This window comes from Tripterygium wilfordii, chromosome 22 (genome assembly GCF_013401445.1).
Source record: "Tripterygium wilfordii isolate XIE 37 chromosome 22, ASM1340144v1, whole genome shotgun sequence".
NCBI classification, from domain to species: domain Eukaryota; kingdom Viridiplantae; phylum Streptophyta; class Magnoliopsida; order Celastrales; family Celastraceae; genus Tripterygium; species Tripterygium wilfordii.
This window is the reverse complement of record NC_052253.1, coordinates 4,216,604-4,244,469: the sequence shown is the minus strand read 5'-3', so window position 1 is coordinate 4,244,469 and position 27,866 is coordinate 4,216,604. Positions and strand designations below refer to the sequence as shown.

General features: G+C 35.2%; 3 protein-coding genes and 1 long non-coding RNA gene across 10 annotated transcripts; 1 reads left to right on the top strand and 3 right to left on the bottom strand.

The window, feature by feature from the left end:
* Positions 1-4,638: 4,638 nt before the first annotated feature.
* On the bottom strand, positions 4,639-8,217 carry LOC119990319. 5 transcript variants are annotated; one of them, XR_005466013.1, is made up of 4 exons: positions 7,219-8,217; positions 5,463-6,242; positions 4,983-5,402; positions 4,639-4,902 (listed from the first exon to the last, which is right to left on the bottom strand). XR_005466013.1 is itself a non-coding variant. In XM_038836173.1 (3 exons), exons 2-3 carry the CDS (start codon positions 5,334-5,336, stop codon positions 4,777-4,779), a joined length of 480 nt encoding a protein of 159 aa, XP_038692101.1. In that variant the 5' UTR covers positions 5,337-6,242; positions 7,219-8,211; the 3' UTR covers positions 4,639-4,776. The 5 variants fall into 5 exon arrangements, 2 of the variants coding, with proteins under 2 accessions (XP_038692101.1, XP_038692102.1); XR_005466012.1 differs by having other exon boundaries at positions 4,983-6,242; positions 7,219-7,614; positions 8,004-8,216; XR_005466011.1 differs by having other exon boundaries at positions 4,983-5,661; positions 5,942-6,242; positions 7,219-8,213.
* A 2,593-nt stretch (positions 8,218-10,810) lies between these two features.
* LOC119992330 lies at positions 10,811-13,445 on the bottom strand. 2 transcript variants are annotated; one of them, XR_005466336.1, is made up of 3 exons: positions 12,896-13,445; positions 11,652-12,794; positions 10,811-11,160 (listed from the first exon to the last, which is right to left on the bottom strand). It is a non-coding gene; the product is annotated as an uncharacterized LOC119992330 (long non-coding RNA). The 2 variants fall into 2 exon arrangements; XR_005466335.1 differs by having other exon boundaries at positions 10,811-12,794; positions 12,896-13,398.
* Positions 13,446-21,820: 8,375 nt separating this feature from the next.
* Positions 21,821-23,809, top strand: LOC119991882. 2 transcript variants are annotated; one of them, XM_038838395.1, is made up of 3 exons: positions 21,821-22,164; positions 22,367-23,020; positions 23,156-23,809. In XM_038838395.1, exons 2-3 carry the CDS (start codon positions 22,607-22,609, stop codon positions 23,609-23,611), a joined length of 870 nt encoding a protein of 289 aa, XP_038694323.1. In that variant the 5' UTR covers positions 21,821-22,164; positions 22,367-22,606; the 3' UTR covers positions 23,612-23,809. The 2 variants fall into 2 exon arrangements, with proteins under 2 accessions (XP_038694323.1, XP_038694322.1); XM_038838394.1 differs by having other exon boundaries at positions 21,821-22,183.
* Positions 23,810-24,119: 310 nt separating this feature from the next.
* Positions 24,120-24,677, bottom strand: LOC119991402 (E3 ubiquitin-protein ligase RDUF2-like). Its single transcript, XM_038837762.1, has one exon. The coding sequence runs from the start codon at positions 24,675-24,677 to the stop codon at positions 24,120-24,122; it is 558 nt and encodes a 185-aa protein (XP_038693690.1).
* Between the last annotated feature and the right edge of the window lie 3,189 nt (positions 24,678-27,866).

Sequence of the window (27,866 nt, the reverse complement as noted above, 5' to 3'; positions counted from 1 at the left end):
CTTAAAATATACACATATCTAATCAAGTTTTAAACGAAATTACAATAGCAGTATTTGATGACAAGTAAGCGCTAGAATGTGCATGTCGTTGGTAGCAGACATAAATGGACCAGATAAGTTTCCATCAGAATCATATACTGTAAGAATAACTGAGGCCGGCAGAGAAGCAATAGCACGTTAATAATATTATAGCTATTTCCCAAAGCATCATTCAGAAAATAATAATACTATCCCAAAAGGCTGGAATAATGTTGTTAAGTAGTTCAGTATCGATAACCAAGGTAGTTGGATAATCTAATGTTCAATTTTTTCGCAATGATTAGCTTTGGCACTAAATGCAGACAAGAAGGCCGGCCTTAAGTCCTTAAAGTTCAAGCCATCCGCCATCTTTAGCAACCTCCACAAAAGAATACATATCCAAACCATCTGGAACTCAAATTCAACGTTCAAGTTTTCATCAAACATAGAGAGGTTCCATATTTTAGAAAATCTTTGATATAGTGACACAATTTCCTGCTGGGTGACTGAAGTCCACGTCCAAGAGCGCATCAATTGAGAATTCAACAGCAAAAAATAAAAGAAGATATTGCAAAATAGGAAACCAAAGGAGAGGGGATGGGAGAGAGTACCCACATAAATTGTGGCAGTGTACTTTAACCTCTTCGATGTCGTATTGAGTCAACATTGATGAGGCACTCAAGATTCCCAATAATTGTTTCTCACTCGAAACCTACAAATCTGGATAATCAGCAATCCTCCATAAACCATCAACGCAAAAAGAAAGAAAGGGACAGAAGTTCGAGTAAACAGAAAAGAAATCCGGGATAATTAATCACGGTCGCAACTTCTCTGGGTATTCAATTAAAATTCAAAATTTCTTGAGCCCCAGTTCACCATAAAACACGAGATTCAGCTCAAAATAGCAGAATTCACTATCTTTCCCTCTCCCAAAAATTCCCATTTCAACCAAACTGAAACTGAAAAAAGAAAGAAAGAGTCTTGTTGACTGTTGTCGACTATTGCCAACCCCTCGAGCGTTGTCCAGGCTTAGCAAACCTGTTTGCTCGGTTTCTTCCAATCTCTATCATTCCTTCAACATCAAATTCTCAGATGACAAGCTTCGACGACGGTGACCGCCGCTCCTCATCCTCTGTTTCTATTTTTGAATTTTTAACCAAGTACATATATACCGGACATCCGGTATATTGGCCCGGTAATATGGGAATTTGACCAATCTGATATTATGCGCTATATTAAATAAACCAACCGGTATCCGGTCCGACCGCTCAGCATTAACCGGTGTTTATGACACTGGTAAAAGGTTACTTAATTAATTAATTAGGTAGTACTATTAAACATTGAATTACAGAATTACAACAAACACGGAATTCTTACACACTTTTTTTCTATTTTGATTACACACAGACTTGACTTATCCTTAATTTTTAAGGAAACATGCATATAAACTTATAAACACCCTTGCAAAGATATATACAGTTTCATAAACACACCTAATGTTCATTATATATAACCAAATATCACACCGAAAATCTTCATTGGTTTCTCCACTTGGATTCTGTAGTGATGAAGCTCCCGATGAAAAGTGACTCTATCTCCAATTCGAAGCTCGTTTGCTCTAACAAAAGCAACCCAATTTCTTGACAGGACTGGCTTCAAGTAATTGTTTTTGCGAACCAAACAACGAAAGCTCCATAGCTTACCATTTGCATCAATGACCTGTAGATCCATCCCATGACGATTCACAGCCAAACTGGATGGTAAAGATTTTAGGCTTTTTGTAGGAACCGACAATCTATTCTCTACGTCGGTCCTTTTTAGTAACTTAGAGAATAAGATTGTCATTTCCACAAAAGGGTTTCAAAGATTGCCAATGTGTTGTAGGCAAGAATATCTGAATATGTGCTCAAAGACTGGTGAATATGCATGGTCTCGGTCTGATCAATAAACAGCCTTTTTATAGTGAAAATCTCTACTACTACTGAAACACTGTCCAATACTATCCGTGCATGACCACACACAATTAAGTCACTGTCGACTTTAATTAGTGATAGTGATTAGTGAAATACCATTAATGTTCGTTTTCGAGAATTTGAAGGTTGTTGGCTCGAATAAAAGCAAGCCAGCCCTTTGAAAAAACTGGCTTCAGCCTTCATGTACTGTTGAAGGCTGAAGAAGCAGAAGAAGAAGCTTTTCTAATTCTCTCGACCTCTTCTGCTCTTCAACAGCCATACATATCAAGCGCTTCAATCTAGCCGCGCCAAAGCCAACAAGCTAAAACTAAAATATGTTCAAATCAGCTTCCAATGCTATACATTTTTGGCCGTTTGTTAATTTGTCTCCAATGTTGGAGTGGAGCAACAATTAAATCCCGGCCAGAATGTCAGCTGCCGATGCATTTTTGGCTGTCTGTTATTTGTCTATAATGTTGGACTGGAGCTAGCAACAATTAAACCCCAGATTGCATGTCCACTTGGTGCCACCACGTACGCCACATGGGAGTACGGGAAAGTTATTGCCCTCAACAAGCTCCTCCAACATCTCCCTCTTGCAATAATAAAATTCTGGTCCATTTTAGATGAAAAACCAATAGAAATACTAAACTGAATGAATTGCATGAAGTTGATGGCATAAAATAATCAATAATGAAAATAGCAGACGGTTTAATAACATTGGGGTTGCATTGCATAGCTAGGATTCAGATGGGCTCCACGTGGATCTAGTGTCTTGTCTGGCTCTGCCCCTGTGATTTCGATGATTAAGATTCAAACTTTCGAACAACTTTTAACTGAGACCATTCTAGTGCTTACGTAAACATGGCTAACATTCATGAAATATCAATCACTCATCACTCATGAACATGGCTAAAATATGTATAAATTCTGCAGTAAAACATTGTTTTAACTAAAAATAATGAATTGAACATATCCAAATGACTCAGATTAAAACTAATTTAGGATTTAAGATTTAATTTGTAAAGTTTAATATTTAGGGTCTTACTGCATGTTTAGAGTTTATGATTTTATAGAAATTTAAAATTAAAGATTTTAGAGTTTAGGATTGTTAAATCAACTACTTTTAATCTAACCATTCATCACATCTTGAAAGCAAATTAAGGTTCTTATTTGAAGGACATTCTTACTAGATCCACCATCTCTATTCTTAACCACCTTTTTCCCTCCACTTATACATCCCTAACATTCTCTTTAGAAAGTGCTAATAAAATTTAGCACCTCACAACCCAAAAAATAATAAATTCTAAACTATAAACCCAAAAAATTAAAAATTAAGTCTTAAACCATAAATTCTAATTTATCAAAAAAAAAACCATAAATTCTAAACCATAAACCATAAACACTAATTTCTAATTCTAAATTCTAATATGTCATTTTCAAAAAAAGATTAAATGATTTAACATGAGATTTTGAAAGAGAATTGAAACCAAAATTAAAGAAAAGAATTGGAGCACCTACCATCTCTTATTATTATGATATCTTTACGACTCCATCCATGATATTAAGTCAAAGACATTTATTGGAAATTTCTAATTCCACCGACAAGGCAAGCGGGTCCATCCCACACACACACCAATCTCTATTTTTTATTTTTTATTTTTTTTGTAAGCCATTCCCGTCCCCTAAGGCCCTAACATGAATTTATCAATTTATGTAAGGAGTAACAGTAACCATTGGATAAGGTTGTTTTTATGCACACAATTGTTTTGACATGCAGAATTACTATAATGAAATTTAAAATCATGAAAAAAATATATATAATTTAGTTTAGCCATAATTAAAATTAGACATAGAAATCCTGTTTAGAGGTACATTAATAATTGAGATTTATATAGAAAAATTATTACATACGTACCAATTTTACTCACTTGTTTTTCAATCATAGATGCATCAATTTTACGCATTTCTTTTATATATGTGTATAAAAGAATTCTCACATGCGAACCAACTTTACGCACTCAAAATCTAATGGCTAAAATAAAGCACAATAAAAATGGGAACCACACATTTGTAATTAATCAATGAGGATTCTAAAGTGGGGGTTCAGCATGGATTAATCATGTTTCGCTTGAACAATTAATGACATGATAAAAAATTAAGGAAAGCATCTCAATTCTCAATGCATTGAAGGATCTCCCATAAAAATTTCAAGCAGAGAATAATGACAAAAGAACTGATTGACATATGGGACAGCACCTCGTTCAGCAATACCATTTTCTTTCCTTTTTTTATAAGAACGGAAAATTAAAACCCCTTACCAAGTTAAGTTACCATAGCTTGATCAGTTATTCTATGTGTATATATACAACACAACAAGTGTCCTTATAGATTCATAGATTCTTGCATATAGGATTAGTTGCTTTCACCAATTTGATGCTTCAAGCTATATAAAGAATTGCAAGGTGTACTTTCATTCATTTCTTTGACAAAATCCCATAATCAAAGACAACATGTGACACAGAGGAGCTAGGATGATCCATCCATTCACACTATATCCTATGATGTTTCTTTGTCTACTCAATTGAGGGGGCACTTATGAACAGCTTATGAAATATAGATGTGCAATTTGCGGCTGAAAAGGCAGTATGTAGATACAAGAACAAGATTTCTGTCATGAAAGAAGAGTCAAATTCTAGAGGTTTAATGATGGGTCTAGTTGAACAATATTAGATAGCCATTTTATCAACTGTCTTTACAAATCCAATAAATAGGCCTGTCTACTTGAGCAAAACCAACAAAGCTTTCATGGCATATCGAGAAAAGTCATCACGGAACCTGAAATGCAGTTCTTGCTATTGTGTCCAGTTACAACATATGGACTTGATTCTTGGCATAGAACTTGTGACAGGCCTCTCCAAAGTGTTCTGTCCTGTTTAAGACACAGACCAAAATAATGAAGTTTTAAAGTTTTCAGAAGAAGCCGGAATTGATCATATCAAAAACCCGTACCTCACAAGGGACGGCAACCAAAGATCCATCACAAGATCTGTTTGTGTAGTGGAAGCAATGGTGCATTTCTTGAAACTGCTGGTATATTTCATTCAACAGTATTCTCCTTTCTTCCAAGGTGTTCAAGAGCACTTGGTTCATATGTTTGTTTTCTTCTTCAAGGATCGTCAGTCGCTTGCTTAGTTTTTCAACTTCATTAGCCTGCAAAACTTGTTTACCCTTACTAGAGCCTCTGCATAACTTTTCTGTACTCCTACCTCCTCTACATAGTTGCTCAACCTGATTTGGGTCTTTCTTTGAACTCTCTCCTGAAAGCTTCTCTCCTGAGGAATACTCAATCAAGGCAGTTTCCATTGCTTCCCTATATCAAAGTTCTCGCAAGGCTTTTAGAATCTCAACACACACACAGTATCAGAGCGCCTATTTAGCAAATCAGCAACAAGTATCAAAAGAGAGAGAGATGGAATTACAAATCTTCACTTGGCAGAGTTATCTCCATGGACCCAGTTATCATCATTACAAATCTTCACTCACTTCACTTCTTTGCTTTTCTTCTAAGATGGGGAGAGGGAGATGGAATTACTGCTGGAAAAGTGAAGGGAAATTGCCGAGCACCAACCAAGAAAATGTCTTTACTCTAAAATCTGTCTCCATCTTCTCGGCAAGTGATGTCAGTTTCCTTAAGCATAAAGTAATACAAGTCAGCATTTTCAGAACAGAAAAAGGCCAAGAAGCCACAATTAACTTCCAGAACAAATATCATACTGAAAAGGCAAATTCTGGCTCCATTTAGCCAGAGGTTTTAGGTTTACGAAAGCATGATGTTTTCAGGACAACCAAGTGACATATTGGTTACAGAAGAAACTTTACCCTGAAATACTGATAGCTATATATATTTATCTTTCAATCAAATGAACTACACAGTCGAAAATGCAATGCTGGATTGGAAAATACGTAACTTATTACCAATTAGTGCCTAAATCACATCCATATGTCAAAACCGTTGAAAAGTATACAAATTTTACGGAGAACTTGAAAGCTTATTCTCATGCACAGCTTGGTTCTTCCAGATAGTGACAGAAGAAGGAAAAGGTGATGATACAGGCTTTTTCTTCCAATTTAATTTTAAGTTATTCTACACTGGGTCAAGTTGGATATGTTCTACAGGCATTCATCTTGAACTTCAAGGGAGAGTCTGTAGAGTTAGCTCAATCAACTGGAACTTCGACCTCCATCCTTAGGTTTGGAACTTGCAAAAACCTGAAACAGATGAAAAGATCATTTGTATTGAAACTTGAGAGAATGTATTATCAATAAAAGAAGCAGAAGCAGAAAGACAATTTGCAGAACTTAACTAGAGGGGAGATCACATATTTGATAAGACATGGAGAAATTATGATTAGGCTATATAGAGAGAGAAAGATAATTAAATGATTGATGAAATGACAAATGCCATATCAAGATGACCAAGAAAAACACAGGGCTAGCCAGATATGGGCTATCTGCTTCACAATTTTGTGGAGTGTATCTATTGAAATCAAAAAGGCATTGGAGGAGGTTAATTGATGTAACCCATATTAACCCCTAAGAATCGGCTCAGGTGTTAAAGAATAGATTGTGGTTTGTTTCAGGTCTCTGGTTCAAATAGATGCTGCCGGGGAAGATGAGGGAAAAGGGAACAAATAAAACTCCTGATTTTGAGAGCATTAGGCAAATATCAACAAGCATTAAGACTGACCATCAAGTGCAAGCTTGTGAGCTTTCATCATCATCCAATCCTCAATCCCTAAAGTTTAAGGCCGCTGGCTATAAGTCTATGAGAAAATCAAAAGGAATCCAAAGCTTGTTCGTTTCCATCATTCATTTCTATTTAGGATCATATTTTCATAAACTCATACTCAATCCATATTTTTTCTTACTACTTCAAGTCATCCACATCTTTCGATGAATGGCCAGCCTTCTTTATTTGCCAATAAATTTTAAAGTGAGTATTGATAGCGAAGGTAGTTGGGTGCACTAGTTTTTGGGACTAAATGCAGACAAGAAGGCCACAAAGTCCTTAAAGTTCAAGCCATCCACATCTTTCGCAGCCTCCCCAAAAGAATACATATCTAAACCATCAGGAACTCAAATTAAATGTTCAAATCTTCCTCAAACATGGAGAGGTTCCATATTCTAAAAAATTAAATAAAGGAAAATTAAATCTTCTTCAACTTGGAAAAAGTTGAACGGTTACCTGAGGGAGTGGATTCATTGCAAATTCAGGCACTGACATAAACTCATCGCCCGAGATAAATCCCTTAGCATTACAGTATAGCTGGCAAAATCTTTGATATAGTGGCACAATTTCTTGCTGAGTGACTGAAGTCCACGTCCAAGAGCGCATCAATTGAGAATTCAACAGCAAAAAAAAAAAAAAAAAAGTGCCAATGTACTCCCCATTGTTTCTCACTCGAAAACTATAAGTCTGGATAATCAGCAATCCTCCATCAACCATCAACCAAAAGAGAAAGAAAGGGAAAGAACTTCGAGTAAACAGAACAGAATCCACCAGAATTTTCTTGATAAGAACTCAAGTCTTCTTAAGTACACTCTACGGCGCTGCTTGATACTCCGAGAAACTAGAAGAAAACTATAGAACAAAAAAATAGACTAAAATTGGGGGATAATTAACCACAAGTCGCAACTTGTCTTGGTATCCTATGAAATCAAATTCATTTCTTGAACACCAATTCAGCAGAAAAACACAAAAATTAGCTCAAACTATAAAAATTCATCCTCTCCCTCCCAAAAATTCCCGTTTCAGCTAAACTGAAACTGAAAAAAAAAACAAAAATGGAGTACCTGAGAAGACCACGGTCGCAACTTGTCTCGGTATTGAATTAAATGAAATTCATTTCTTGAACATCAATTGAGCATAAAACACAAGAGTCGGCTCAAAATAGCAGAATTCACCATCTTTCCCTCTCCCAAAAATTCCCATTTCAACCAAACTGAAAAAGAGAGAGAAAGAAGACTGACCTGAAAACCCCAAGCTGGAGGAAGGATCCATCCCATCTGTTTGGAGTGAGATTTGAAAAATTCCCAGACACCATCCCGTGCCGTCTCCTTCATAGTTGTAGTTACAACTAGATTGAAGAGTGTTTCTTCTTGCCCATCTCATAAACCCATAAATCCATAGCTCTATTGGAGTTAAAATTGATAAGATCGATAGTATAGTAGGTAAAATCGGGCACTAACATCTTACGACTTTATTAAATTTGTGGTTTTGATTTGACCACATCGTTTTCGTTTTGTTAATAGTATAATCTAGATCGTAATTTTGATAACTAGAAGATAAATATTTAATTTCAAAGAGTTTATAAGATGCTTGATTTTAAGCATTCTACTTAGTTGAGATAAATGAATTAAATAGAAAACAACATGAGAATTGCATTACAATTTATTTTAATAGAGACAACAAAAATTAAATTAAAAAAATTAAACACCCGCTAAAAGTTTACTTAATTATGTATTATTAAGAGCAAGTCCAACCCGTTACTCATTTTGAGTAACACAGTTTCCCCTATTTTAAGTAAAATACAGTTTTAAGTTATTAATTTTCTAAAACTCTTCCAACCACATACCTTATTTTAACATCACATCAAATATTTTAATATTTTTCAACATAACTACTTTTAACTACCTTCAACTTTAATTATTATCATAAATATATTTAATTTTTTAATAATATTAAGAATTCCATTATTTATTTTAAAAATAGTAATTATTTCATAAAGTAGGACGAAATTAGGCCCCAATTTACAATTTGCAATTAAAACCTCAGATTTTAGTGGGAATCTAAAGGTTTTGGTGGGTTATGATATGGTGTGCCGGCGTTCCTGCACTTTGTGCTGCACATGATGTCGCGCGAAGTTCTGGTGGAGAATCAGAACAGCAATAAAACAATAATTTTTGACTTTTAAGTAACGCTTTTTGGTACCTCACATTTGAGGTAGCAAAACTGAAAAACTAGAAATTGACAAACTTACAAGTAACCCGTTGGAAGGCTTCATCATGAAAAATCATAACCTAAAATACATTTTTGCCTATTTTTGGTTTTGCGTTGGACATGCTCTAAACATAGAATTGCAGAAATACAACAGACACAGAATTCTTAATACTTTTTTTCTATTTTTATGACACACAAACTCGACTTATTCTAAATTTTCTTAGAGGAAATATGCATATAAACTCATAAACACCCCTGAAGTTTGATATAGTTTCATAAACACCCCTGCATAGATATATACTTATATATAACCAAAGACGACGCCGAAAATCTTCACTGGTTTCTCCACTTGGATTTTGTAGTGATGAAGCTCCTGATGAAAAGTGACTCTGTCTCCAATTCGAAGGTTGTTTGCTCAAACAAAAGCAAGCCAACCCTTTGAGAGAATTGGCTTCAAGTAATTCTTCTTGCGAACCAAACAATGAAAGCTCCACAGCTTGCCATTTGCATCAATGACTTGCAAATCCATCCCACCACGATTCACACCCAAGCTGAATGACAGAGATTTTAGGCTCTTTGTAGGAACTGACAGTCTCTTCTCTACATCCGTCCTTTTTAGCAACTTAGAGAACAAGATTGCCATTTCTACACAGGGATTAATTTCAGAGATTGATAATGTTTTTTTCTTCTTCTGGCTCAATGCTTGTATGTGTGTGTCTATATATATATGTGGGTGTTGGGTGTGTGTGTTTTGAACAGTTGAAGATGCATCAAGTAGAAATCTAAATTTTCAGTGGCTAGGTTTGAAGTAGGCCCCACTGAATTAAGACACCGAAAATTTTTATTTCAGTATCTACTATACTAATATTGTAATTGGTCAAAATTTTCGTAGTATTAGTCCCAACTTTCACAGTCAAAGATGGACCAATCCTTTTCACATTAATATTGTAATACTAAAACTCAAACATTGGCCAAAAACTCGAAGATTGATAATATTTTTTTCTTCTTTGCAAAGTGAGCATACTTTTGCGTGTGTGTGTATATATATATATATATATATATATATGGCGAGTACTATCATAAATGTGTAGCCCCACTTTTATTTGGCACATTTGTGTGCGTGTGTGTATATGGGTTTAGGGTCATGGTGTAGGGTCAAATGGTGGAGATGGTCAAATTGAAAAAGTACATTGCCAGTGGGCCCACTCCTTTAAAGCGGACGCCCGCTTGTTGTAGCAGGTAAGCATACAAGACCTGCCATATTCCATATTCTTGCTTTTGACCTCTCAAATATTTGGAATCTTCCATGCATTTCTCTTTAACTACCGACGTATTCAACACTCCTGACCTAATCTTATATCTTCAACGATATTTGTTTCGACTCTTAAAACATTTTTTTTTAATGTTTGGGAATGTCTTATGATGATAGCTAAGACTAACTTGGTTTTAAACATACAATTGCAGTTTAATGAAGTATTATGCAGATTGGGATTATAGCTAAAGTACTAATACAAGCAAGAAAGAACAGATACTAGTCATCCACGATTTTATCTTATTCTTCATTTTTTTCTCAGATGTATTTTTGGATGGGTGATTTCCACCAATTAGATTGCGCCCTTTATGGACACTAGATACTAACATATCATATAGCACAATCATAGAAATCCTAACAAATTCCTTAATCCAGACAAAATTGAGTTGTCTAGTTGTCGGAAGTTAGAAGTCCCTGGCAATAAAGAAATGGGAACACACGACCTCATTATTTGGAGAATAAAAGGTGAGACTGAAAATGGATGTTCAGAGAATTTTAAATTCAAATAAAGAACTGGATTCTCCCTGAGAATAATACTTCAATATATATTACCGTCAGCATGTTATATTAGAAAAGTCATGCAAGTATTTGATGAAGGGCCAGCCTTCTTTATTTCCCAATAAATTTTAAAGTGAGGTCACCTTCATGATAATTCATAAGGGACACATCTTACAATGTAGACACATATCAAATCAAGTTTTAAACGAAATTACAATAGCAGTATTTGATGACAAGGAAGGGATAGAATGTGCATGTCCTTGATAGTAGTACCTCTCTTTGCTCATCAGACATGAATAGACCAGACAAGTCTTCCTCTAATATGCCATTGAATGACACCTACCCATTTCCATCGAAATCATATACTTTACAAATAACTGCGGCAGAGAAGCAATAAAAGGCACAAAGTATTAAAATTTATAAGAAAAAAGTGGAAGTAAATAGCTACAATTGAAAGTATGCACTAAAATAGGCAAGATTAATGACATTAGTACCTTCAATAGACCTTTTTACAAGACCAAATTCATTGTTTATAACACCCAGAAAGAAGAATAAATTCAACCATACATTGTTGAACCAACAATGACAATGACAAGAAGATAAAAAGAAAATTCTATCTTGTACAAGCCCGCAGCAAGTTGCCAGTTAGATGCACTCAATTTTCAACCACCAAATTAAAAAAGTCAGCATTGCACAATGTCATGATATATAATAATTCACTATGCCAAAAATAGTTCGAAAAACTACATGCAACAAAACGAAGTTTCTTATCCTTCATCCACCAATCCTACCACTGCACAAGAAAAAACTTCAAAGGATTTAAACACATACAGTAATGTGTTTAAAATCAGGGAAAAAGATTACTAACCTTGGAGCTCTTTCATTTTTCAAAAATTACCCATGGTCTTATATTAGGCTGAACTAATGGCCATTGGATCTGCAAACTACAACTGGTGAGCACTACAATCGCTTTCCGGTTGAACAGAAGTTACAGAACAATCGACCAATGTCAATGACTTCTATGAGAGAGCATAACCAATTCAGCTCAGGGCTTTCCAGAAAAATGGAAACACTTCCAGAATGTAGCATTCACACCATTCTTCTTAACATCAACTGTAGTCCAGTGATGTCCTCAGTTAATCAGTACAGTTTTACATTGGTTTGTAGCAGAATTAACATATCTATCAATTTCTATTTCATTTCTTCTTTTGAACAGAATTTTATATCTCATTTATTCCTAGAATATTGGTGGACAACATTCAGATTATGCAGAACAAGGAACAATAAAATCTTCAAAAGGTAACAATTACTTCATTTTTTCAAATCAAAAAGACTGGCCTCTTCAGTTGACTGTTCCAAGATTTTCCACTTTTGGTCTCGAAGGCTCCTCAAGTTTAAAAGATGGCCACAGTCTCAATATTGGTCACTCATTAATTAGATGAAGAAACTTGCCTAAAAATGAAAGTCAGCAGCAAAATGATAATGTTAATGTCATCACAAGACGATGTTAACATTTCATCGACGATTTTTTTTCAGATTTTTAAAATATGTTGTACTTATAAAAATTTTAGTACTGGAGGAAGATGAAAACAAATGGGAGATAACATAAGAACAAAAAGGCGGGGAAAGAGAGAAAACCTCCACAAGAAAAACTGAAAAACATACTTCAATTAAAGGCTGGTATAGAAGCAAGTTCATCAACCGCAAAGATGTTAAGTATACAGCATGCATTAAAATTTGGTGCAACATCCTCATTGTCTCCTCTAATCCTTTTTAATTCTCTATTCAAAGAAGATCATTTTAATTAATGGCCACAAACACCCAATAAGTTTTTGATCTCCAATCTAACCACAGATTCACAGATTTAGTAAACGCATGCAAAATCAGCGTCTATGCTAAAAAGTAAATAAAACACTTAAATCAGCCTTTCCACAACCTCACAGCACCAAGCAAAGTAAGTTTCCACAACAAAAGTCAAGATCCAGATCTCGTTCAGACTTGAAACAAACGTCTGGAAAATAAAACCAAAACAAGAATCAACTCAGAAACCACCAAATTACCAAAAAACGATTATCTGAAAATTAAAGAGAGAAGCCGATTTCTGAAACGCACCTGCGAGGAGAGGATTATCGGCTCACGATTTCAACAAACATCGAAGGTCAGGGACCAAGATCTCTCATCGGAAACCTTTTTACAAATCCATTAGGTTTAAGAGAAATCATAACCGTCCTAACCTCGAAATCGTCTGACTCTATCTGCGCCTTCTCTCTGCCTGGTGCAGGGCCATCACTGCGATCGCGATTCAACGATTCACGGCGTTGATTTTGGGGGAAAACGATTGGAAGATTCACGGCGTCCATTGGGTGATACCCAAAAAAGAAGACTAAAATTGGGGATGATTAATCACAGCCGCAACTTGTGTTGGTATCCAATGAAATCAAATTCATTTCTTGAACCCCAACTCAGCAGAAAACACAACAATCAGCTCAAACTAGAAAAATTGACCATCTTTCCCTCTCCCAAAAATTCCCATTTCAACCAAACTGGAACTGAAAAAGAAAAAAGAAAGAGTCTTTGTACTCTTTTTTTTCTTCTGCGTAGTCTGCGTGATTTGTTGGTTGTATATTAAATCAATCAATCGGGGAGACCTCCGGTATCCGGTGTAACCGGTTCAACCGGTTGGCAAGTACCGGTATTCAAAACAATGCTTTAAAGTTGACTTAAATAAACAGTTGGATTGCTATTACAACAAACACAGAATTCTTAATACTTTACTATTATCGAATACACACAGAGACATACAGACAGACAGACTTGAATTATTGTTCTTAACGTTTTTAAGGAAATAGGCGTACAAACTGATAGACACCCCCTGAAGTTTCATGAACTCACCGAATGTGAGTATTATATATTTATATATAACCAAAGACCACGCCAAAAATCTTCACTGGTTTCTCCATTTGGATTCTGTAGCCATGTACTCCAGCAGTATCAAGCTCCTTATGAAGAGTGACTTTGTCTCCAATTCCAAGGTTGTTTGCCCTAACAAAAGCAACCCAATTCCTTGAGAGAACTGGCTTCAAGTGATTTTGCTTTCGAACCAAACAACGAAAGCTCCACAGTTTGCCATTTACATCAATGACTTGCAGATCCATCCCACGACGATTCACACCCATGGGTGGTAGAGCTTTGAGGCTCTTTGTAGGAACTGACAGCCTCTTCTCTGTGTCGGTTTTTTTTAGTAACTTGGAGAATACGATTGCCATCTACACAAGGGTTTGAAAGAGGCTGGCTAATGTTTTTTAGGCAAGAATATTATATATCTGTGCTCCAAAACTGGTGAATATGTATAATCTCGATCTTATCAGCATTTTTATAGGGAAAATGCCAACTCCCTGTTCAACTATAACCATCCGTACTGGCAAACTTTGTCAGTCACTATCCACTTTAATTAGTGGGGCCATGGATATCATAGAGTCGTGAGTCACTATTCATTGTTGTGACCCTCAAAATCCCATATTTTTTTGTTCTTTTTTTCCAAATTCGAAGGTTGTGGTCCAAACAAAAGCAAGCCGGCCAGCCCTTTGAAAGATCTGGCTTCAAGTAGCGCTTCTTCTTCCGAACCAAGCAACAGTGTCTTGTCTGGCTTTGTTAAGTTAAATAATGACTCATATTAAAAGTATTACTTAATACCGGAAAATTGTGTCAGGGGGGAGCGTAGCTTATCAACCGAGCTTTCAATTCATTAATATGCATATTGGTTATTTTTGTATGGGGGTATGATTATATTTTTCAGATACGTAGATAATTGGTATATGATTGTAAGGGTTAAAACTCTAACCAAATGTATTACTGGAATTCCTATATTAAAAACAGTCATAAACCCCGTGGACGTAGGTAAATTGCCGAACGACGTAAATCATGTGTTCTTCTTCTTTTTTTCTCTATTTTTTGATTGCTCTGTCTATTGTTCTATTATCTCTGTGATTATTTGGAAAGTACCTGTAATTTACAACAATTCCGCCCCTTTCCACACCCGACCATTTGCATCAATGGCTTGCAATTGCAAATCCATGAAGTGCTGAAGCCCCCCTACCTATTCAGCTATGGTGACTTATGAACTCGTAGTTTTTCCAGTGCGTACATGCATGCCACGTATTAGCAAGATGAACGCCAATACGAATTAAGGCAGCTCACCTGAGCCGCGCCATTTAAAGGCAACAAGCTAAAAACTCCTTTACCCCTGAAAGGTGCGTGCAATGCATGCATGCCTGCCAGTATGCCACAAGCCAACAAAGTCCGAAGCTTTCATTTTTCAATGGTGGGTCCATTTTGATACGGTTGTTTTTATGCACACAATTGTTTTGCCAATTGCCATGCATAATTCCACTTTAACTATAATGAAATTTTAAAAGTCATGAAAAAAAGTCACACACAAATCACAATTGTTTTTATGCACACAATTGGGTCAAAGATGTTTGATAAGATGGGATTATTGGTTGATATTGGGAATCATCTTGGAACATTAACCCGCCAAGATTTCCACAATGATAGCTAGACGGTTGATGTTCTTGAAATTATGCAAAGATAATTTAAATATAACATTTATACTTGAAGACCAAAGACATACTACTGTACGACTGGCCAAGAACAAAGTCAAAAAAGGCAACAATACAATCATCAGACATGGATGACTAAGCCACCCACCCAACAAGTTCCAAAACAACAAAAGCCCCAAAAGTAAGAAATTAACCGTTAAAGGAGGTTGGGGTAGCCCCTTTGTGGTTGCGTAAGGATAATTATAAACCCTGTCCCCACCAATTGGAAAAACTAGTCAAGTAAGTGCTGCTTTTGTTCACATCTATTATAAGATGCTTGATTTTAAGCTTTCAACTTTGATTTGGTTGAGATTACCGGGTGCTACGCATTCCTTTCTGCAACAAGATCCAGTAAATTAAATAGAAAACAATATGAGAAATGCATTACAATTTCTTTTAATAGAGACAAAAAAAAAAAAAACACCCCACTAAAAGTTGACTTAATTATGTACTATTAAACATAGAATTGCAGAATTACAACAAGCACAGAATTCTTAATACTTTTTCTGTTTTGATGGCACACAGACTTGACTTGTTCTTAATTTTTTAAGGAAATATGCATATAAACTTATAAACATCCCTGCATAGATACACACACATATATATACATATATCCATAAATATTTGGTATATTAGGACTCAAACCCACATCCTAGAATATAAAGCAATGTCACTGTGATGAAAACCTTGATCTTAATAGAATTAAGAACAAAGTTGGGTTGACTCTCGATTTTGAGAACAATTCTCGATTTTTGTTTAATTTCTTTGATTGATAAAAATAAGTACAATTCTATCCGCTTATATAACCAAAGCAAACAATCCAAAACCTACTCAAATTAGAAGACCAAAACTATATAGAAAATTACTTTATATCTTAATGGAAACCCAACTCCTAAGCTGGACTAAATACCAACAAGAATATAAATACTAAATAAATACAAATTAAAAATAAATACTAATAATAATTTTGTCTTTTCTTGGTTGTCATCGCAATGTCTGCACATGCACAAAGTACTTGGTAATTAACTATTATTTTTAAAAATATTCATAAGCTAGTTAAAATTTTATCTCATGAGGAGCTACAAACAGCACTGGACCAGTGCTTGTTGTTCCTAGGTCCATATTCATGAGGCCTACAAAATACAATCTATTTTTTGTCCAAAAGGTATTTGGGCTAGTCATGCTCTACTGTATTGAGCTGTCTTTAAGAGGGTTGAAAAAGTGAAGTGATAAGTGGAGTCAAAGGTTTAGGTTCCACTTGCTTACAAAAACAACATAGATTCTCTAGCACTATTGCCGGCAGCTTGGTTGTTATTCTTCTCGTAATAAAATGTGAGTTTGTCACCAATCCGAAGCTTGTTGACTCTAACAAAAGCAAAGCAAGCCAGCCCTTGGAAAGAACTGGCTTCCTTCAAGTATTGCTGCTTCTTGCGAACCAAGCAACGAAACCTCCACACCACACCTGACCATTTTGCATCAATGGCTTCCAAATCCAGCCCCGGCCCTGCTACCCACACCAAATGATGGCAAAGATTGAAGTTTCTTTGTGGGAACTGACAATCTCTTTTCAATGTCAGTCTTTTTAAGCAACTTAGAGTACAAGATTGTCATTTTCCCACAAGCCTGGCTAGCTGGCTATGAGTGTGTGTGTATATATATATATATATAAACACACCTCAGCTCTAGTAAATGAATCATGAATGTCCTCTCCTTTTAAGGCTTTATACTAGTGGACATACCCCCTAAACCCTGTTCCCCACAAATTAGAAAAAATCTATTTATGTCGCTATTTTTACTTGTCATCGTCATCACCCAACCCGAATATTTTGACTTGCGAACTCGCGCGTAGTTTGGGTGCATGCCACGGTGTCAAGTTAATTGAACGCCAAAAGTAAGTGGAGCTCATATGACGTAGTCATAGAAATAAAATAGCCAATTAACGAGATACCATCAGGATTTCAATCGTCCATGAGAGAATGTCACAACTCACAAGCTAAGTGTGTGATCATCTGGACTGTTCATTACACCTTTTGTTTCCAGTAATCACATGAAATATTTTCACTTCATCCTTTAATTTGTAGTTCCAAATTCATTTGAAACCATCCTAAATTTGATTTTATTCAGATTCTTAATTAACTCCATTTTCTATCCAATCAATTCCATTAATTTAATATTTAGACATTTAGTCAAATTTAAAACAAAGACTAACGCATATATTCTGCTCCTCAAGAGCCACCTAACTATATGAGAACAATCATTAATCCTGGCCAATAAAATCATTCTACTTATTTTCCAAGTAATCCGGATCACACACTAAGCAACTAAACCAATGACGCTGCTTTGATGCTTAGCCTTACCATACATATATATATCAAGCTTCCAGTCAGCCGTTGTGGATACCACTATGTCAAACAGGCACATAAGCTCTAATGAAACCCCAAATAAGCTAGCTTATTAGTTCTAATAAGCTTTAAAAAAATAAATTTTAAATTGAAACTTATTTTAGAACTTATGTTTGTTTTTTTTTTCTTTTTTTATTAAGGTAATATAATATTATCAACCAATTTCATTTATAAAAAGATATCATGTAATTTAAATGTCTAATTAAAACTAAGATCAATGATAAAAAATTTATAATAAAAAAATTTACCAAAAAATAAAAATTATAAAATAGCAAATTACAATGATTTAAATAGCTGTTGATGTGTTCTGTAGTTTTTAATTCTATCTTTTAAAATAAACTTAAATAGAATTTTTCACAATTTATAAACTAGCATCAGCTATAAATTTTATAAAATACTAACAACTTATTTCACAGTTTATAAGTTATCTTATTCCTCTCAGCTTATAAACTAGTTTATTTTGACAACAAATAAGCTTTACCAAATGGAGCGATGTTATTGTACACATGGATACCGCAATGTCATGGTCTACACATGGATACTGCGATGTAATTGTCTACTGCCCAGATGTCATTGTCTGCACAAAGTATTTGGTAGTATTAGGACATTATTAGGACTCAACCCAACGCTCTAAGAGATGGGTCATGTCAACAAGTTAAACCTAATAATAGATTAGATCAAAAAGTATTAGGAATAGTACTATTTTACTAAATTTAGGAGGAGGGTCATAACTAATATTTGTTCATGTTTCTGTCATACTTCTATTTATTTTGAGATAATTATTACTAATTATCCGCATTCTAATATAATATTCTTTATCTTAAGATTTCTATTTGGTTGCATTCCTAACGACTAACGTAATCTTAAATCTCCAAAAGTTGGTTTGACTCTAAAATAAGATTATTGGAATTTGGATTGTACATTTGAGATTTCATATTTTCATACTTAAATTTTTTTTTTCACTAAACCACATCTCTCTCACTACCTATAATAAAAGGGTCTAAAAAATACGACCCATTTGCACGACAGAGCTCACTCGTTGCGACTAACAGCAGCGAATTAGTGCAGCATAGATCTTACACAAGAAGATGGGGAATTGATCTGTTATTGATTGGATGACGATGGTTTTATGGGGCATTGATAACGTCGTCTTGGTTGTGGTCAATCCTAAGAAACATGTTTATCATGGACCAGATATAAGTGGGTCAGCCAACAATGGGTAGTGAATGTTAGAGAAGATTATTTCTACTTTAAGATGTCACATTCACTGACTGCCTTCAAAACGGGAGAGCTAAAAAGCAAACAGAGTGAGTTTCTCTCTTTTTGGGATTCTTTCTCTAGTCAGTATAAAGACAAAGCCATTCAATTTTTTTGAAATTTCTTTTCAACGATATAATTGGGAGTGGGGGTGGTTCTGGCTCGTCATTAGTTTAATTATGCTTTCTACTTATTTTGCCTTTATTTAATCACTAGCCGAAACGTTTGATTATTTTTCTACTTACCATACATAATGTCTCATAAAATATGTACATAATTTACAAAAATCGAAAGACCGACCTTATAAATTGATTGGTCGGTTTTATCAATATCAAATTTAGTTTAGCCACAATTAAAATTAGACATAGAAATCCTGTTAGGATTTAGGAGGGACATTAAAACTGCCATATATAGATGTTGGATAAGATGGGATTGTCGTTTTTTTTTATTGAAAGTAATGGTGACTGGGTGTTATGGGAATCATCTTGGAACATTAACCGGCCTAAATTTCCACAATCATAGCTACACAACTAATGTTCTTTAAATTATGCAAAGATAATTTAAAGAACATTTATTATCAAATATTAATTGAAGACGAAAGACATAGCACGACTGTACAAGGACATACCCTAAAAACAAAACCAAAATAGGCAACAATCATCAGACATATATATAAAAGACAAAGTAAGGACTCCCGAAAACAACAAAAGCCCCAGAAGGATGAAATTAACCAGCTAAAGGGGGTTGGGGTACCCACTTGTGGTTGGTGCATAACCAAAAACCACGCCAAAAACCTTCACTGCTTTCTCAGCTTGTATCATGTAGTACTGTCCTCCTCCTCCTCCTCCAGCACTAGTACCAGCAGCTCCTCCTCCTCCTCCTCCTCTAGTACCAGCAGCTCCTCCTCCAGCACCAGTACCAGCAGCTCCTCCTCCAGCACCAGTACCAGCAGCTCCTGCTCCTCCTCCAGCACTAGTACCAGCAGCTCCTCCTCCTCCTCCTCCAGCACTAGTAGCAGCAGCAGCAGCAGCAGCATTCTCATAATAAAATGTGATTTTGTCACCAATTCGAAGGTTATTGGCTCTAACAAAATCAAGCCAGCCCTTTGAAAGAACTGGCTTCAGGTACTGCTGCTTCTTGCGAACCAAGCAACGAAACCTCCACACCCGACCATTTGCATCAATGACGTTAATTTACTCTTTCTTTGTGTTCATAAATTAAACAGACCCTAAAAAAAAAAAAAAAAAAAAAAAAAACCACCCAGAACTAGCATGTGTCGTTCGCAAGGAAGGCATTTGGTTGCTTCTGCATTTCTTTATGTTTGCTTACTCAGTTTCTGTGATCTGTTTTTGATTTTTATCTGTTAGTGATTGAATGATGATGGCTTTGTGGTGGATTTGATTACATTGTCTTGATTGTGGGCCTAAGTTTTCATGGCTACTTTGGGCCAGCCGATGATGGTGGGCTTAGCGTTAAAGGGTCTTGTTCTATTTGCCTAGGCCACACATGGATTTTTTGATGTGTTTGCAAATTCTGAGTTATTTGTGGATTATTCTACAATAAAAAAAATAAATAAATTAACGAACTGCAATGACTTATATAGCTCTCAATGTGTTAGCAGTTTTTCTTTTATTTTTTAAATTAAGCTTAAATAGATTTTTTTTACAATTTATAAGCTAGCATCAGCTACAAATTTCACCAAACACTAACAATTTATTTTACAACGAATAAGATAGATTTTTTTGATAGCAAATAAGTTTTATCATCAAACATAAACATTACGATGAGTGCATTACTTATGATCCGCGATGTCATTGTCCACACAATGGATGCCACAATGTCATTGTCTACACATGGATGTTGCCCAGAAAGTATTTGGTAGTATTAGGACTCAGTCAATTATAAGATGGAACTGTTGGTTTTTTTTTGAAAGTAATGGTGACTGGGTGTTATGGGAATCATCTGGGAACATTAACCGGCCTAAATTTTCACAATCATAGCTACACAACCAAGGGCATGTTCTTTAAATTATGCAAAGATAATTTAAAGAACATTTTGATTTGATAATTGAGAATATTAAATAAATACATAGTACGACTGTACAAGGACGTACCAAAAACAAAACCAAAACCAAAATAGACAACAATCATCAGACATACATACATATATATATATAAGACTAATTAAGCACCCCGAAAACAACATAGGCCCCAGAAGGAAGAAACCAGTTAAAGGGGGTTGGAGTACCGACTATGTCTCCAATTCGAAAGGTTGTGTGCTCGAACAAAAACAAGCAAACCCTTTGAGAGAACTGGCTTCAAGAATCAAGTCATTCTTCTTGCGAACCAAACAAGTAAAATACAAGAGTGGGTCCAAAAATGTAATGTAATGTGTATACATAGAACTGATAGAAGTGCTAGTCTCTTTTCACATCTATTAGAAGATCCTTTATTTTAAGACGTATTTGGTTGAAATGAATTGTGGTACGCATTCCTTTATGCAACAAGATCTAGTGATTTAAATAGAAACAGTAAGAGAAGTACACTACAGTCTCTTTTAATAGAGACAGACCAAAAAATTGAAAGAAAGTAAAATAAAGTAAAGCACCCGCTAAAAGTTGACATAATTAGGTATTATTAAACATTGAAATGCAGAATTACAACAACACACAATTCATATATACTTTTAATATTATTTTAATTTTATGACACGCAGACTTAACTTATTCTTATATTTTTTTTTAAAGGAAAATATGCATATTAAACTTATAAACACGAGTTAATGGAACTTTTCATCACTCAAAGATACTCTTTGTTCCAACTCAGTCACTCAATTTCAGATTGTTCCAACTCAGTCACTCAAAGTTTAGTTTTGTTTCAATTTCATCACCTGGGCAGATTTTCACAAAAAGGGGCAGTCAAACATCACTCCTGGCATGTTGACCACCAGGTCAAAGGCTGATGTGGAAAAAATAAAAATGTGGCATTTGTAAAAAAAAAAAAAATTACCCAAATATTTGGCATACTTCCAGAAGATGCGAAAAAGACCTAAAACTTTTGTCTTCAAAAAAGACTTTGTTGCTGCAGTCTCTTGGACGCGATCTGGCTCCAGCTTGACAACAACTGTATATCACTATCACTCTAGTAAGAGTTTATTTATCTCATATCTTTCATGATTGTGTAGATTCAATCGATTTCTTTATTATGATTTGAGTTTGTACCCGATTTGGGTATCAAGGTTTTTAGGTTTTTGTGATTGTGTGTTCTGTTTTTGTTGATCTGAGTTTGTAATTCGTTTTATGTGTTTTTGTGCTTATATGCTTGCAGTTTGTTGTTGAAATGAAACCTTCTGTTGAATGTTCTCTTGATGATGGGGATGATGATCTCCTTGATGCATATATGACATCTTTGGAAAACAATGTTGGAGGTTCTATTATTGGCAGTGGAGATGGTGGCAGTGGAGATACTAGTAGTGATGGGAGTGGGTATGAGGATAGTGATGTCGATGGGAGTTGTCTCATAAAGTTCTAAACAAGAGGGAGACAGTAAAATTAAACCAAAGCAATCATGAAGTCTCCTACAAAAGTAGAGTTAGTCAATGACTATCTGTATAATAAAGTTCATGACAAGCCCCTTCCACGCACTTGTGCTGTGAAGGAGTGTGATTTGTATGGTGAAACTGAAGAGCCATGGGAGATATGGGATAAGTATGGTGGTCACGAATTGGAAGGGAATGATAACAACAACAATGGTGTGCTTTACTTGTTTACCAAATTAAAGAAAAAATCTGTTAATAGCTCAAGATTCTCGCGAAGGATTGGCTCCAATGGTGGTCGATGGGAAGGCGAAGACTTGGCCGAAAGTATCTTTAAAGCTGATACTTGTGTTGGGTATAGGAGGAGATTTCGGTACGAGAATCCCAATTCGCAGCAACATGGTCGATGGATCATGCAGCAATTCAGTCTTGCTGGCAATGGACAAGTAAGATTTATCCTTTCTGCTTTGCTGATTCAGTTGCAGCTTGTTCATAGATAGAATCAATGAAGTTTTACTTAATCAATGAAGTTTTACTTGTTTCTGATTTCTCCGCTAACTTACCCTTTTTACCGAATGCAGCCTAATGACTACGTCCTCTGCATCCTCAAGAAGAATACAAGAGGAAAGAAGAAAGAGAGATTCAAACGCATCGAATCCCAGCCTTTGAATAACCAAAAAGAGCAGAGCCAGAGGCTGCCAATTCATGGGGGCAATCCGGTTATTATAGTTTCAATTCCTGCCTCGACACAAGGATTGTTCTATTCTGCACATTCTTTGGACCACATTGATAGACCAAAGGAGTTAGCTCATGAAACTGATCAATGCCCTCCATCAATGCCCAGCTTCGCAGTACAGAAATTATGTCCTAGTGCAGCAGAAGATGAATGTGATCGAGCGGACTACAGTGATTGGATATTGAAGTTTAGTAAAGAGCTTTTGCAGAATGAAACAGTCTCCATTATGCAAGAGAGTGAAATTGAACTGTTGCCTAATGAGTTCAATAACAACATTATGGGTTGGGAAAGGTTATCTTAATTAATCTGTTTAATGAGTGTGTAGAAAATTTCCAGAATGGGATTGTACGTCATGACTGCAATGATCAGTTTTTATACCATTAATTAGTAGGTTTTCACCATGAGTTGTGTAATGAATAGGTTAGGGAAAGTCGACTAAAATAGTTAATATGATTGATGATGGTGAAATTTGATGCCCTAATGTCTTTTATTACTTGTATTCATCAATTGTATTTTGCGTTTTACTTTCTAGATTATTGTTTAGATTAATTTGTCAATTCAACTGTTCGATTATTCAAATAGTATTTAGAATTAATCACAATTAATATTTTGCAAGTTTTACACAATCATCGCCTCATCAGGTTTCGATATTCTATTCATCATTATATTACATGAGCGTTTATGTAATTTTGCACTAACAAACATGAACTACTACAGCAACTTCTTACGTAAGAATCAAAGTTTTTATTATTTATTCCCAAAATTAGGGTTACATCATGATTTTACATAAACCAAACCTGAAACTGTAATTAATTATAGGACCTAGGTAATGCTGCAGGCATCTTATAGCGACAGATTGGGCAAGAATGATTAGCCATCAACCACCTTACAAGACATGGACTATGAAATCTATGATCACAAGGCATGCGACTGACTTTCGACCCAGACGACGCAATCTCCTCCAAGCAAATAGCGCAAGAATCTCCCTCACGAACAACTTGTCCACTACTCTCCACAGACAATCCACTAATCGACTTCATAGTTGCAGGAACCTTACCCCTAATCAGACTCGCTTCTCTGTGTCTCAGAAGTTGTTTCATCTCCTTCGCTGGGATTCCAATCCCAAGACATCTTTTCTTATATTGCCCTTTCAATTTCATCATGTTTTCAAACAACTGGGACCATGCGTGATACTCAGACACTTGTTCTTTTCTTGACTGTAAAACTGATCCGCGGCCGCTACAACGTCTCTGGCATTCCTCAATCAACCTCAGTGTCTCCTCGTGCATGTGCTTCTCGTGCAGAAGACTGCTGATCGATCTCTGTTGGCGTTGTTCTTGCTTGTTCGCAACAGATGGAGGTCTCATCTTGTCTTTTGCTTACTAATTGACACAATGATGCAGTACCAACAAGAGTTGCCAACTACTAGCTATATATATATATATATACACAAGTTAAGATAATCATAATCCGCTTATAACACACACATCCTAATCCTCATAGGGAATGCATTGTTAACTTTTTTATAATTCCCCATAAAACGGGTAAAGGCTAGTAGCTGGCTTTTTCTATGGGCTTGTGAGCATTCTGGACAAATCTGTAGACCCAAACTAAATAAAGGCCTGGTTAGGCCCGACCCACTTTAATGTTAGAAACTTGGAATATCAACTTTAGAAGATATACATGTTGGACCTATGGTCCTATATGTCTAATTTTGATGATATTAAATCATTTATAAATGATAATGAAACATTAAAGTAATATTTGATTTATATGAATTGAATTTAAATGACTATATATTTTTGAGATATTGCTGGAAATTAAATTTTGAAAACAAACATACATGGACTATGTTAGAGCATCAATTTTCCAATTATCATATCTTAACCAACTTAGGTCCAAATGACTTGAAACTTGAATCACATGCACATGAAGGTTTAATATATGTTCTAGGACTATAATCATGAGAAATTAAGTGCATCACATATATATTTGGTCATATGCTTAAATTCCGCCAAAACTAGGTTTTACCTAATTTTGTGCATATGTGTTATTTGTGAACGTGGTGAACCAAATGAACTCCGATTTAAATGAAATTTCGTGTGAATCTTAATTTCATCACTATGAACATATTTGATTTAATAAAGTTCAAGAGAAAAGGTCATTTACACTGAGTTTGCAAAATGACTTTGAATTTACACTTATAATTTATCGGTTTCACTATTAGTGATCTAATTGCTTGGTTGAGTGACTAAACGATTTCCGATTGTTATAAAATTTTACATGGACATTATAATACATATAAAATGATTTATCATGCAGTAATATGAATTTTCTGGGTTATTTTTCTAATGCAATTAACCTATGCGCTCTATATGAAGCTCTTTGAGCTTACATGCAATTGGGGAGTTTTACCTCCTATTTCCTTGTAGGTTAATCATCATTGTGGTCTCATATGGCTCAGAATTCAGTGTGTTCAAGAGTGGTTGAAGTCCTGTTTCTAAGAATGAGCTTGGAGCTCTAGGAAACTATGAAAAATCCTATATTTGCCAACTTTCCACTAAGGCATTTAATCAAGTTGAATGAATCCAACATTGAGGCTATTGGTTGTGGTCTTCATGGAGATATTCTTGTTTGACATTTTCACTCAAGACATGTGCTACCAAGAAAGTTAGGTTGGTGCAATCAAACAAGATCCTTGACTAAGAGATCACTTTTGAAGTCTTTGATTCAAAATGAAGGGACAAGATGGCATAGTACAATCTACATCCATGATTGAGAATTAAAGAGAGTTTGAATGGTCAAGATTTGAAGACATACATTGATCAAAGGGTTGTGCTTGTGACAACACTTATGGAAGATCATTAGTGATATATTCTTGTTTGACATTTTCACTCAAGACATGTGCTACCAAGAAAGTTAGGTTGGTGCAATCAAACAAGATTCTTGACTAAGGGATCACTTTTGAAGTGTTTGATCCAAAATGAAGGAACAAGATGACATAGTACAATCTACATCCATGGTTGAGAATTAAAGAGAGTTTGAATGGTCAAGATTTGAAGACATACGGGTAAAGGCTAGTAGCTGGCTTTTTCTATGGGCATGTGAGCATTCTGGACAAATCTTTGGACCCAAACTAAATAAAGGCCTGGTTAGGCCCGACCCACTTTAATGTTAGAAACTTGGAATATCAACTTTAGAAGATATACAAGTATTCTATATTTTTATGGACAAACGATTGCATGGGGGCCTCTACAGTATAAGTTTGGTGATACTGAACAAGTTATCAAGTGAAGAATGGTTTTAAGTCTCTTGTCCCACATTGTTCAGATGAAGATGTAAAATACAATATATAATAGGTCAAACTTCCTAACTAGTAACAAACGATTTTCCTAAGCTCAAACTAAATGGGTTGATGTTGAGTCTTAGAAGGCAAAGTCGTATGGACGATATGAACTGACCTAAAACGGACAAAATGTTATTAGTGTGAAGGGATGGGTTGTTACACAAATCATCCTTGTACATGTTACCTCATTAAAAAAAATAAAAAAATTGGCTTGCCCATCAATTATTGCATTACAAAATTTACAGATTAATCAATGACCAAAAAAAGAAGATGAATGGGTATTAGTCATGGTTCCAACATCTTTGACCCAAATCTATATGTATGTATATATATATACATGTAGTTGGTAGTTATTAATGTCCCTCCTAATAGGATTTCTATGTCTAATTTTAATGATATATTTGATAAACTTTAATGATAAAATCGACCAATAATAAATTTGATATTGGTAAAAACAACCAATCAATTATTCTCTGCTAGAAATTTCTATGGAAGCTCCTTCAATGCATTCAGAATTGAGCTTATAAACTAACTTATTTGGAGTTTCGTTAGAGCTTATATGTTTGTGGGCACAACATTACTTAAAACATGATATTTACATTTATGTATGCTAAGGCTAACCATCAAAGCAGCATCATTGGTTTAGTTGCTTAGTGTGTGATCCAGATTACTTGAAAATAAGTACAATGATTTTATTGGCCAGGATTAAAATTTTCGTTCGACCCCAAGATTGATTCCTGGTGCCATCCATGAATTTGCTCATTTTTTTTAAATAAAAAAAAACATTCTTAAAGGGATGTAATGGAGTCAAATTAACCAACCATGAACTTTCTTTGGACATATTGCATGCACTTGGATTTGTCGTCCTTCAACTTTATATGTACATATTTAACTTCATTAAACTAAGAAAAGTTAGAGAGAAACGAATCGAAAACTCAAAAATATTTTAGAGGTTAAAAGCAACTTTCTTTGGACATACTGCATGCATCCACTTGAATTTGTCCTTCGACTTTAGATATTCATTTAACTTCATTAAACTAAGAAAAGTCCCCCATTATTATGTATGTTACCTTTCAAACACAGCCTACTCATTAACTTCCAAAGATGTGGGAGATTCTTACCATGTTAGATTCGTGAGGATTGGACCGAAAGCAAAGGATTTCTTATTTAAGTATATATGATAAGGGATGATCGGCTTGTTTTCCACTCT